This window comes from Ctenopharyngodon idella, chromosome 2, assembly GCF_019924925.1.
Source record: "Ctenopharyngodon idella isolate HZGC_01 chromosome 2, HZGC01, whole genome shotgun sequence".
Lineage (NCBI taxonomy): Eukaryota > Metazoa > Chordata > Actinopteri > Cypriniformes > Xenocyprididae > Ctenopharyngodon > Ctenopharyngodon idella.
Genome location: NC_067221.1, coordinates 2,197,369 through 2,211,367, shown reverse-complemented (window position 1 = coordinate 2,211,367; position 13,999 = coordinate 2,197,369). Strand labels below are relative to the sequence as shown.

Below are 13,999 nucleotides of genomic sequence, written 5' to 3'. Positions count from 1 at the left end.
TGCGTAATCAAACGCATCATTTTATTCTGGAGACTGAACTCGCGCTCTGCAGACACACTGGAGCGCGCTCACCACCAACTGGACAGGGGTGGGAATTACATTTACAAGCTACATCAGCCTCAGTATTCTGTCAAAATGACGGACGGGCTTCAGATTTTTTCGAAAATTCGGTTAACGCGACCTCTGAGATATATATACGTCACACTACCGAGGTGGCAACTCCACCGCATTCCGACTGTCACAGCCCTAGTACGTGCGATCGCAAAATTGAAAGCGAAAGTAAAACGCGAGTGCGCATACAAACGCGTTTTCAATACCTGCTTTTCAAAACGGCTCTCTGATGCATGCCAATATCTCCCAATATGAAAGCTATCTCAGGCTGGGCTGTGTAGTTGTAACCATCCCTTAGCTCTGTATCATGCTTGAAAAAAAAATTGGTCTCTTTTTGCACTATTGAGAGAGTACTTTGAATATGGTTGCACTTAAAGTATTGTTTGCACTTAATAAGACTAAAAAACTGGCTAAAAAACAAAATCTAGGCTCCTGGCTTGCCTGGCCTTACCCTGTACTCATTTATTGCCCTTTTCATTCTTCCTTCACTCCACTGATTATACCTCTCTCTTCTGTTTGGCTGACATGTTTTCCATTTTTTTTTTCCCTTTCTGCCTATAGCTTTGTGACATTTTCTGTAAACAAAACAATTTCTCCCATTAAGCAATGTATTATCTTCTATTTAATAGGATGTCCCACTTTAACTGAATGCTACGGTCCCATTTTATCTAACATGTTAAGGTAAATTGGGACAGTAACAAAATGATATATTTTTAAAATAGAAGTATAGAAAAACGAAGAAACATCATTGCGTAAAATGTAATTATCATATGAACACATGTAATAAATATGTATATTGTAGATTGAAATACTGTTTGAATTTGAATTTAAACCTTAACAATTTTATTAGACTTAAACTATATACATGCACTTAACGTGCTTTCTTAGACATTCCAGCACGTAGTAACCACGCCCACGTGATTTATATTTAACCAATCAAATGTTGATATTCAAATTAAGTACTGTTATTGTAACATTTCAAGACCACCCACCATAATCTCTCTTTTTTTTAAAGATCACTACACCAAAAAGCTTATTTGTCCTATTTTAGCTGACTTCACCCTATAGAAATGTTTACTATGTCCGATAAAATGCGATTAACCCTAACCTTTTGTTGCCTGTCTATTAAAAAATGAATGATCCATGAGAATAAACCATGATTAAAAATTAAAAAGTTTTTGCCCTAAAATAACATGTTGCAGAAAATTAAATGCAGACGAGAAGTCCACAAACAAAAGTCCCACTATTTTCCAGATGACAACAAAAGGCATTTAGAAAAAAACAGTTTTGCATAATCTAAGCCTCTTCCGGCGCGATATGCAAACTGTAACGGATCTAGGACTGGTCCAGCAACCGCCAATTATACTTCTTGATCTCTTTTTCAAAAGCCTTCATGACCAAAGAGGTCAAGGCAATATGACGGTAGTCGTTCAAGGATACTGTCTTAGCTTTTTTAAGGTATTGGTACAATTTTTGATCGAACTTTTAAAATGAGAATCTCTTAAATTAGCCGAATAGCCTACGAGACGTTTTCTCTTTCCCGCCTAATATAGCTAGCTTACTTACAAAAACTTAAACTATCAAACAAAGTGTCGCTACGAGTAAAATTACCTTGATTAAGCAGTCTAAAGCCACTCTAAAATGAAATTTGGCAGCTGTCATCGTCTCTGCGCTTCCTTCAGTTTCTGTGTGGCGGTTGAGATCTTTATCGGGCTCGCGCCTTTAAAAGCACCCGCGCGCCTCCCGCCGTCCTCCGTTTCCCTGGCAGCCCGGGATGATTGACACGCCGAGGCTAGTCCCGGACCCTCCCTCTCCTCTCCTGCTCTCCTCTCCTCACTTGAGCTCTGATCGCGAGCCTCAGTAACTTTCTACAGCGAGAGGGATGCAGCGCGCGCTCAGCGCAGCCTGAAAATGGCAACCCTTTGGATTTATCCGTCCCTTCTTTTCTTTCTCTTTCCCTCTCTCACGCCGAGTCAAGCCTTACGGAATTACCCAGAGAATGAAGGTAAGAGGGCTTTGTGTTTAACAAGTAAAGAATAGGGTTAATTAATGGCTGAGGTTTGCGGGGGACACAGTTTACCGAAGTGCGCTCTGGATGATGTGGTTACTATAAATCATGCATAAGGCGAATAAAGCAAGCAGAGGAAAAATAGCAAGTGCATGTGTTTTTAAATAGGGTTTGATGAAATATTAGTGTACAAGAACTCGCTCTTAAGTGTTCCCGGTGGATTGCATTTGGACGTTTATAATATATTTTACACTATGCATGTGAAAATGATGATGGCACATGACTTTTAAGAAATATTATTATTAATAATGCACATATTTGCTACCATAGTTTGTTGTATGGTGTATTTGAAAATCATTTAGGAACATATTTAAAAATAAGCAGTAAACTATGGTTCCTCTTATATTGGAAAGTCACTGAAAAAAGAATTTTATGGGTATTAGAAAGTTATTTAATGTTATATTAAAGTGTTAAAGTTATTTGAAAACTTGCTGAGGATTAAAAACAAATGAATAAAACAAAATTAAGAACTTGACATATGAATTTATGGAGTGTGTTGTGTGCGATGTGCCTTATGGCAAGCAGAGAACTGAAAGCCTGATCATTTATCAGTGACCATAAGGTGATTTGTTAATGGTGTCTGCATCTTTTCTATATAGCAGTCTCAATGCAAGCAAGAAAAATCTGTTCCACAAGCTGTTAAATAAATAAATAAAATCCTGAAATAGCATATAAGTACCAGATCCCTGCCACAAGAATAAAAACACACAGAACTGGATCAATATAGCACTTTATTTGAAAATAAATTAGAATATGTTTATATTGATGTACTTGGAATTCAAGTATATCTATCCTCTCAAAGAGCATTTTTTATCTACGTGTGCCAGAGCTGTGAGTTATCCAGCAAAAATTTCAATATGTGTGTGTGTGTGTGTGTGTGTGTTAGAGACAGTCAGACCTTATGAAAAAGCTTCTTTTTTGGTACAGCTTAGCACTTAAATGTCAAATGTTGGAATCTGAGCTCAGGAAAATGCATCCTAGAAAGACAATGAAGATAATGATTCCACCGAGAGCCCTATCCCGAGCATAACTTTCTTTCTTGGTCCTTTCAAAGAATTCAGTCAATTGAAAACAAAAAAAATCTGCTTTTTGAATCTCAGAAACATTTAGATTGCACCAGTCCTCAAAACCTGAGGAAAATGCCTTTTGTTGGAGAAAAAATGGGTTTGAGTGGATGATGAAACTGTGTTTAACCAGTGGAAACCATTTTGTGCCCAATAGAAGGACTAAAGAGTGCTTTTCTGGTGGTTGGTGTCTCTGTGGCAGTCCGGTGACTGGAACCGCTCTTTTTCTCTCCCAGCAGGGCTTGTTCTTCTAGCCTCTTTCCTCTTTTTTAATGTTTTCTGCTTTCTTCTGCACCTTCCCCTCTGTAATCGGCCTAATTGGCCGATTTTAGCCTTTGCAGTAGCATGTGTGTTTTTGTGTGTATGTGAACCGCTCATTGAGATCTGCTTTGTCTCTGCTCTGCTCCGCCGTGCTCTATGTGACTGTAAATACGGTCTTCTCATCTGGAGGACGCCCGCTGGGCTTGCTCGTCGAGCCGTAAGACTGACCAGCGTTTGTTATTTTAAGCCGCAGTGGGAGTGCGGGTGCCGTGTTACACTGGAGCAATGCAAACACAATGACACGGGAGTCGATTGCCACATATGGACCAAAATGTGGAAGTCATCTCAGAAGGAATGTATTTAGAGAGGTCAGGGGACAGTGCGGTAGCTCATGTGAACAGCAGAGGGCGCCTTGTAGCACTGGAATTCTTTTGTGAAGCTTTTGTTTTTTTGCGTGGATCTTGTGAATTTAGAAAATAATAAAAAAATGAACAAGCACTCAACTGGACACCGATTCCGATTATTCAAACCTAGATTTACAGTAAAATGAAGAAGCGCTCTAACAGCAGAGGGTTCATACCACCTGCTTGAGAAAAGATTATATTGAGTCTGATCCGGGTCGGCGAGCTTAATTCGGTTTAATGGCTTAAAAAGAACATTTAATCTTTTTGCTGAACCCCTGGAATGGTCATCGATCTGTGTTTTTTTTTCTTCTTCTTTTCTCCCGATTAGTATTCTACCTCTGCCACGGGCCGTTTTCACTGCATGCTCTGATATTTCCTCCCTTCTAGCGAGTTTGGGTGACCTGTCCCTGTTGCATGCTTTCATTTACTGGGCAGCAGGATTAGTGGTTCAGCTTCCCCCCAGGGGGACAGGGTCTGTTTGTGAAGGAGCCTCTGTTCTCTGCCTTTTCACCAGGTTTAAACAGTCTGGATTAGAGTGCCCTCATGGCCAAATGCCTCGGCTAAAACAAGCAAGAGAGGGGGGCGAGAAAAATCAAGTATTGATGCTTTTATGATATATTTGGGTTACTGCAAGTCAAGATATTCTGAAGTGTTATGAATTTAAGATTTGGCTTGCAATTAGAATCACATTATGTAATTTTGCTACAATCTATCTGGGGTTGCATTTAGGGAACATAATGAGGTTCTCAGTAATGTTTCTCCATCTCAAGCTTTTTCTCAAATTTCTCTGGAGAAATAAAAATAGAAACAAACAGACATTTGCTGCTATACTGTATAGAACAATATTGAAGTGGATAGCATATCTCAGATAATTTGGTTTTGGATAAAAAATAATGTTTGAGTTAGTATTAAAAAAATTGACTTTACATTCTAAAAATGCTGGGTTAAAAACAACCCAAGTTGAGTTGAAAATGGACAAACCCAGCGACTGGGTTGTTTTAACCCAGTGGTTGGGTTAAATGTTTGCCCATCCTGCTGGATAGTTTTATTTAACCCAACTATTGTTTAAAAATGACTATATGTCTGGCTTAAAATGAACCCAAAATAGGTTGGAAATTAAAAATCAGACACATAATTACTAGAGGCAACAATAAAAATCAAAAGGTGAACATTTATTAATAAGCAATTTAATAAATGTTTATTGTTTAATTATTATTCATTAAACTTATAAATGCTAATCTTCAACATACTCTGGCTTCATTTTAAGCAAGCAATACAATCATTTTTAAACAATAGTTGAGTTAAATAAAACTACCCAGCAGGTTGGGTCAAACATCTTACCCATTTGTTGGGTTAAAACAACCCATTTGCTGGGTTTGTCCATTTTTAGCCTAACTTAGGTTGTTTTTAACCCAGTATTTTTTAGTGATTTTTGGTGCATACAGTGAACAGAACATAAATGAGGCCTGATGACCTTTTGGGAGCTTTTTTCGATCATTGTTAAACAGTTTTTGCCCATACATTTAAAAAAATGTTGGGTTAAAAACAACACAAGTTGGGATGAAAATGGACAAACCCAACGATTGGGTTGTTTTAACTCAGCGAATAGATTGTCTTAACCCAGAGGTTGGGTTGTTTTAACCCAGCGGTTGGGTTAAATGTTTAACCAACCTGCTGGGCAGTTTTTGCCCATATACTATACTAAAGTGCTGGGTTAAAAACAAACAAGTTGGGTTGAAAATGGACAAACCCAACGATTAAGTTGTTTTAACCCAGCGAATGGATTGTCTTAACCCAGAGGTTGGGTTAAATGTTTACCCAACCTGCTGGGTAGTTTTACTTAACTCAACTATTGTTTAAAAATGACTATATTGTTGCTTAAAATGAACCCAGAGTATTTTGGAAATGAACATTTATTAATATGTTTAATAAATGAACATTTATTAATAAGTTTAATGAATAATAATTTAAACATTTATTAAATTGCTCATTAATAAATGTTCACCTTTTGATTATTATTGTTGCCTCTAGTAATTATGTGTCTGATTTTTAATTTCCAACCCATTTTGGGTTCAGTTTAAGCCAGACATATAGTCATTTTTAAACAATAGTTCGGGTTAAATAAAACATTTTACCCAATCGCTGGGTTTGTCCATTTTTAACCCAACTTGGGTTGTTTTTAACCCCGCATGTTTTAGAGTGTATGGGCAAAATCTGTTTAACAATGATCCAAAAAAGCTCCCAAAGATCATCAGGCCTCATTTATGTTCTGTTCACTGTATGCACCAAAAAATGCTGGGTTAAAAACAACCCAAGTTGGGTTAAAAATGGACAAACCCAGCGAATGGATAAAATGTTTGCCCTAACCTGCTGGGTAGTTTTATTGAATTCAACTATTGAAAATAGCGTACATTCTTCAAAATATCTTCTTGTTTGTTCTGCAGAACAAAGAAAATCATGTTTGGAACGATGCTTGGGTCATCATTTACTGATGACAGAACTATCAACTTTAATTTCTTTGAGATCTCTTCTAAAACTCTTGAGTAGATACAGTTTACTAGAGTCTTTCTCATAGGAGACTATAGATCTATGTATTGATTATACTTGTTTAACTATTTAATTGGACTGGGAATCGAAACATATATATTATTTTATGATTAATCACATCAGTGTAATTGGATTGCTTTTATCACCATCATTATTTTGTTCATGACCTTGAGCTGACGTGGACATTGATTGGCCGCCTCACCGCACTGATTCACCTCTATTACTGGGATTACTGATGGCTCTGCGCTGTGGGTCGCACACCAACGTGCGATCATAAAAAAGACCTTTGAGGGCCTCTTAATTTCCCACCATACACACTATTATCACCACACATGACCAGAGGCTGAGGGCAAATGATTTTCTGCACACACAATGGCTCAAGCCAGATAATGGATTGCCAATAGTATTAGCAATGAAATTAAAATAGGTGAAAAGGTAGATGTATTGATTTTAAGACATCATCAGCCTTGAGTTTTGCACAACGGCCTGCAAACAGCAGACTGCAGAATATAAAGAGGTAGTTTCTTTGTGAGAAGGATAATTTACATGTTTTGGTTGATCTCAGGTCGTTGTTTGGGGTTCTGTCTATTGTTTTTGTGAAGGAACCCTTCCTGTGACATGCTGGGCTGGTGACCTATATTCACTGGGATGCCCTCTGTTTTGTGGGCCGAAAGCATTGCCCTGTCAACAAATGAGCTGCGCTGTCCTCCCTTTTTAACTGTTTCTACAAATGAACGCCTCTGACACTCATGTTCAGCTACCGGTTCTCTCGCTGGAAGCTCATTAGCAGGCTAGTCAACACACTGGAGTCCGACTCTAAACGTCACACTGTGCGCTCCGCTCTCCCTGCGGTCTTGCCGGGTCCCGGTCTTGACCTTTTATTTGTTTTAATTGAATTCATCTGCCTGCCTTTGGCCTCGGCTTCTCTCTTTTTTGTGTGCGGTTTGGAGAGGCGATTGTGCTCGAAGAATCGCAGCACTAAACAAACAGCAGGGATTTTCAATTTGCTCGGCTCTGTGTTATTGACCGGGTGCCTCTGTCCCGTATGCTTCGAGTCTGTTTTCTGTTTGTCGGAGCTGATGGTGGGCTGTTTGCTTGGCTCTGTGTGGAGGGTCAAACGATGGTTGGATTTACGGTATGTTTTGACGCAATGTGACCTTGCCTCCGACTTCTCCTGGCTCATCCGAGGAGCATCTTTTTTTCAAAAGCCAAAACCAACATCCTGCTTCCTGGGTCACTCTGATATCACATGCTGCGTTTGTGATCTGATCCAGTCTTATGCGGTTCTTGAGACGGCACTTTAGACGGTCAACACACAGTGATAAAAGAGGTGTAATTTAAGTAATGCGCCTCTTAACTGGAAAATAATACAGCCTGGTCATGTTATAAAGATGGGGCAGCATTTTTTGTAGGGAAAATAGTTAAAGTGATACGATAATGTACCACAAAACTATTGGTGGTCACAAGTAAGTGCACTGGAAATGGATGGAATGAGGTTTGTGAGAAGATAATGGTGAAAATTAATTCTCGTTTTCCTTTTTAGATTTAGGTTTCTAATGTCATACGACCCACTTCTACAACCACAATGTGACTTAACTACAGTGGCATTGGTCAAGAACTGAAAAATGTCATTTTAGTAATAATGTTTCAAAAGTGAAGTAAGTTCTCTCCATTTTTTTTGCTGGGATTTTTAATTATTTGTGGTGTAACGGTACACAAACATGACTGTTCGGCAGAGCAGGGGGGAGGATACTAAACATAAAATTGATTCTTTTTTTCTTCTTTTTTTAATTAAACAGTGGTTTATTTAACAAATGAACTCAATTATAATTAACATTTTCTTAAGGATAATAATATGTCTCAGCTAATGCTGTAAACTATATCCAGGAAGCCCTTTCTTGCACATTACTGTAATATTAAAGCCTAAACTATTAAATTCAGTTGCTATTTATTTTTAGATATAATAATAATAATAATAATAATAATAATAAACAATCAAATAAAACATATATGTAAAATGCACACAAATATTTTTCAAATATTTTTCTACTCCAATTCATCTTTGAAAAATGAACATTTACAGAGTTACTGTCATGTTGTTTTCCTGACAAATTTATTTAAACATATATTAAATAATTAAGACATTACTAACAGATAAAGTAAATAAAATGAATATATAAGCTAATATAGTGCATATATAGAGAGTGAAATGCTCCTCTAGAGTTGATTTCTCTAGTGAACTAACATGCTGTGGACACTAAATGACTTGCCTGAGGTAAATGTAATGCTACGTGAGATATTATTCTCAAGCTGTTTTACTGATGTCTTTCCACGGTTAAAACACTGGTTGAGTGTCTTCATCTTCTGCGCTTTTCCCTGTTGTGGCGGTTAGCAAACAGTGTTGCATTACCGTGCATGCCCCCTTCTGGATTGGAGTGTGGATTGCCTGTGACTGACAGTATTCGTCATCTGACTGCATGCACCGAACCGTGACCGTTCTGGACGAATACATGTACCGTTAGACCTCTATTAATTAATTATTATTATTATCATTGTTTATTTATGTATTCATTTATGTATTTATTTATTTTACAATTTGGGCTACATCCATTAAAAATTAAAATTCCTTCATAATTACCCATATTCTTCAAAATATCTTCTTTTTGTGTTCAGCAGAAGAAAGACATTCAATCAGGTTTGGAACAACTTGACAGAATTGTCATTTCTGGGTGAACTATCCATTTAAGTTAAATATTTATCTGAAATATTTACCTCATGCGTTCATCACAAATCTGGGAGACAGGGATTTGTGAATGGAATCAAACCTTTTCCATCTAGCAGCCAGGTCATTATGGGAATTTTTGTGGTCTTTTTGTTCAGTCCGTGTAGAGCCTGATGGCCAGTGGGAAATGGCAGAGGAAAATGAGGATGAAAGAGATGAAAAGGAGAGGAAAAGAGTGGTCATTGTCTGAGGGCTTCATTCTCCATGCACTTTCCAGGCCGGGGCTGATGTTGGCAGCACAATAGCAGGATGACCTGGCAGCTGATGGGGGAAAAAAGAGGCAGAATGGAGATGTGTTTGTGGGAAGGATTTATATGCCAATGAGCTTTATCCTGGACTGACTGAAAGTCTCTCTCTTTCTTTCCCAGTCACTCACACTCTTTTCTTTTTCAGCCTTCTCTCACTGTTCCCTCCTGTGGCCAATTTGGTGCCGAGGGACTTGAGGATGCTGTCATTCAAAAATCTTGTCTTCTAAAGCTTTGTGTTCCCGTGACTCCAAGCTTTGTCCTCCTGTGTGATTGTCAGAGTGCATGTGTGTGCGTAAGCGAGTGTATTCAGTTTTCCTTCTCTCCTGTCCTCAGTTTTTGTGTGTGAAAGTGCTTGTCTCCCGGTAAATTCTACAGTACTTTCATGGGGCAAACAGACACCACTTTTTTCAATTTACAAGATTTTCCTCAGTATTTTTTTGAAGCCAGATTGAGCAAGTGCTATTTAAAATAAGAACATTTACAAATCTGTATCTCACATAGATTTCAGATGCAGATTAAAATGCTAATAGTGGTCAATACTGATATAGTCACTGATATATCAGGTAGCTCTGTCTAATATGCTTTCTATATACCTCGGTCCAGGCAAGCTGCATGTTTGGAAGAGGAAACACTCTCTTCCATATGCTTTTCTGATGACTTTGGCTCATTAGGGATGCAGCCCATGTTGCTGGTAGCTGCTCGCAGGTACACTGATTTGGCCCTCAGCACTGATTATGTGCTCACTAATGTGCCATTGGCTGCCGAGTGACCCAGCGTGGAGAGGGCCAACCGAACCGCACCGACTCCAGCATTCCTTAATATGTTACTAGAGAGAGAGAGATGCACAAATCTACAATTTTCCCCTTGCTGTACCCCTGTACCTCCCTGTTACCACGACAACACCCTGGCCCCTGCCACTGAGAGCGGAACGAAAGACCTTAAGCACCATTGATGGCCTCATTGAGATGGAGAAATCCATCAGAGAGGATGAAAGGTGTGTGTGTGTGTGTGTGTGTGCATGTGTGTGTGCTTTTGTACTTTATCTGTATACATACTTTGTTTTTAGACCTAATGTATTTTATAGGTAGGCTGTTGCAGTACATCTTCTGATCTTCATATCGATTCTGTTTTTCAGTAAGCAAATCTATATATTCACACCTGTGACAAAGCGTGTGTTTTTTGGCTGCCGTCCTCATTGTGAAGTCGGGCGGCTCTGCCCAAGGTATTGGAAGGGATGACAGGGGGTTTGATTGCTGGCAGGTAGATTAAAGCTGCTCTTCCGCTGGGATTAGAAAGCAAAAGGGGATGGAAGTGGAGATCACAGCCAGTCGAACACTGAGCTCTCCCCACTCAAAGCGTCTGGAATCACCCCTGGCCTGGACTCAAGCACTTCAACAGGAGACGAGAGCATCAGGGGGGTCTGGAGAGAGAGCGAGAATAAAAAAAGGAACAGGTTTGGTGTTGGCTCGATTTCTGGATGTGTGCGGTTATGGCCAGTGATTGAGAGGGTGGAAATGGGTTTGCAGTGATGACAGCCAGAGAATTTTGTAGAAAGCATGTAGATTACAGAAGAATTCAAAGGCCTTGAATTATATTTATTTCAGTCATGACAAATCTCGAGTGAATCATTTTAACCAGCATTTCTTGGCATGGGGCATGTGTAACGGAGGCCAGTTAGTGAGAGCTGTGCATGTAAACCTCACTCCCCTGATCTCAAGAGGCACACTAGTGACTGACAATAGAGACTGTGGTCTTTAGCATACTTGTTAGTGCACCCGCCTCCCATGCCAGAGACAGCAGTTCGAGTCCTACATGGAGCGGGTGTGATTAGGACCAGTTATATTTGGTGCCGTGACCCGGATGGGAGTGAGGTTTAGGGTGGTGAGTGTAACAGGAGGCCAGATAGTAAGAGCTGTGTGAGACTGTGGTCTTTAACGTCCTTGTTAGCACATCCGCCTCTCATGCCGGAGATCCCGGTTTGCAGCACACTTAGAGCAGGCTGAGTAGGACTGGAGGGGTTACATTGGTGCCGTGACCTGGATGGGAGTGAGGTTTGGGGGGTGAGTGTAACAGAGGCAAACTAGTGAGATCTGTGCATATAAACCTCACTCCCCTGGCCTCAGAGGTGCACTAGCAACTGACATTGGAGATTGTGGTCTTTAGTGTCCTTGTTAGTGCACCTGCCTCTAATGCCGGAGACACCGGTTCGAGTCCTGTTTAGAGTGGGTGCGAGTAGGACAAGTTACATTTGGTGCCGTGACCTGGATGGGAGTGAGGTTTAGGGGGGTGAGTGTAACGGAGGCCAGCTAGTAAGAGCTGTGTGAGACTGTGGTCTTTAACATTTTTGTTAGCACGCCCGCCTCCTAAGCTGGAGCCTGGGGTTTGAATCCTGCTCGGAGCAGGCTGAGTATGATCGGAGGGGTTACATTGGTGCCATGACCCGGATGGGAGTGAGGTTTAGGGGGGTGAGTGTAACAGAGGCGAGCTAGTGAGAGCTGTGCATGTAAACCTCACTCCCCTGGCCTCAAGAGGTGCACTAGCGACTGAGATTGTGGTCTTTAGCGAGTAGGACCATTTACATTTGGTGCTGTGACCCAGATGGGAGTGAGGTTTAGGGCGGTGAGTGTAACGGAGGCCAACTAGTAAGAGCTGTGTGATACTGTGGTCTTTAACGTCCTTGTTAGTTAAGGTTTTAAGGTTTACTCATACAGCGAGTTATGCTCACCCCCTTAAACCTCACTCCCATCCGGGTCACGGCACCAAATGCAACCCCTCTGGTTCTATTTGCACCGCTCCGAGTAAGATTCAAACCGCCATCAGCTAACAAGGATGCTAAAGACCGCAGCCTCTAGCGTCAGACGTTAGTGCTCTGTTACAAATCCATCCTTGCTGAATAAAAGAAAAAATAAGTTTCTTTTAAAAAATCTTACTGATGTCAAACATTTGAACAGTAGTTTTGTGTATAATATTAGAGACATACATAAAAGTTAAATTCATTTGAATATTTGAAAAAAACAAAAAAACAAACAAAATATACATTAGCGATTTGTGACAAGCTAATTATTTAAGCAGGTCATGCAATTTAATTGCTGCTGGTGTGAACAGCCCATTATGGTCCAATGCTGATAATGTCAAAATGCCCAAATGTCAGCCGATTTATCAGCCTGGCCTCTAAAACTCATTTCATGTATATCAGACAATAACAAACATTTTCCTCTCCCTATGATTCCTGTAGAGATTCACTAATGCAAGCAACTAAAAGTGCAACAGATCAATGGATTATGATAAAAGTGTTGTATTTAATGATTTATCACAATAAAATCCTGGAGTGGACTCTATCTTGTCTCTGGGGCGTCCTGTTCCAGTAACATGGTCCCATTGTCTCTGTGCTTTTCTTCCCCATGTAGAACGCTGCCCACCGATGATAATCGATAAAAGAGCATGCCTGTTTGAAACCAAACCCTGTGAAGAGCCCATGCAGTCTGTTCTGGGCAGACAACAGCAGTGGTCATGGGAAAATGATTCACATGTTGTGTTGAGAGAAAACTTTATGTCGGCAGATGTTTCAGACCTATTATCAGACCCATCTTATGCAAGGCAATATGATGCTGTGTTTTATTTGTCATAAGTGTGAGATGAGGCGAGATATGAATCTTACTGTAAAGTGTTTTGCTGGGTTTGATCTGGTATTGAGTCATTGATTGTGTTTCTTGTCAGGTTTTACTAGACGATGAGATCCATCCATCCATCCATCCATCCATCCATCGCTTTCTATATAGCTCTATCTGTCGATCTATTGCTCTATCTATCTATCTATTTTCTATATCACATTATTTTTTGATCTCTCTATCAATCTCTCTCTGTCTATCAGTCAGCATGACTAGAACAACACAACTTCATCAAGGCAAAACTGAAACTTTGCTTTTCTAGAATTACTATCTTTGAGTTTCTTTTCGTTTCAATTCACATTAATTCCACTTCATTACATTCAAATTCGAGTTGCAAGTGGTTTTCCCTATGGACACAGTTGTGTTTGTGAAGACATGGAGCAGAAATGTGTGGTGTTTAGTTGAATAAAGGTCTGTTTTTTGTTTCACACCCTCAAGTTTTGTCAGCAGCTATTTGAGTAATTGATATAACCATCATCCACCTGTGTTATTTGCATTATCGCTGGCTTCCTCTTTCCTCTGCCATTTTGGAATTGTTTATCCTGCTTTAACGCGTCCAAATTAGTGGTTCTCATCCACAAGGTGGTTGTATTGGGTCATCTTCCGCCCTCCATTAGCCGGTGTGCTATTAAAGACATCAGTAATCAGTAGGTTTAACCAAACAGAGACCACAGAAAGGCTGTTTATCCGTTGTCTGCTGTTTTAAAGAGCGACCTTTCCTCAGCGAAAAAGGGTACCTGTTCACTGAGCAAATGGCCTCGGCAAATACTCTGACACACTTTTGCTGCAACTTATTTATTTACAAATGTCACCGTCACCGAGGCGTAATGTGTTGCATCAGGCGAA

The 13,999-nt window shown here is 39.9% G+C and overlaps 1 protein-coding gene across 1 annotated transcript in view; it reads left to right on the top strand.

Annotated features, from left to right (window-relative positions):
• The first annotated feature begins 1,935 nt into the window (after nt 1–1,935).
• epha4b (eph receptor A4b) overlaps nt 1,936–13,999 on the top strand; it is a 126,799-nt gene continuing 114,735 nt past the window's right edge. The window contains exon 1 of the mRNA XM_051916221.1: nt 1,936–2,116. Coding sequence (XP_051772181.1) covers nt 2,023–2,116 — 94 coding nt within the window. The 5' untranslated portion in view covers nt 1,936–2,022. The remainder of the gene's footprint in view (nt 2,117–13,999) is intronic.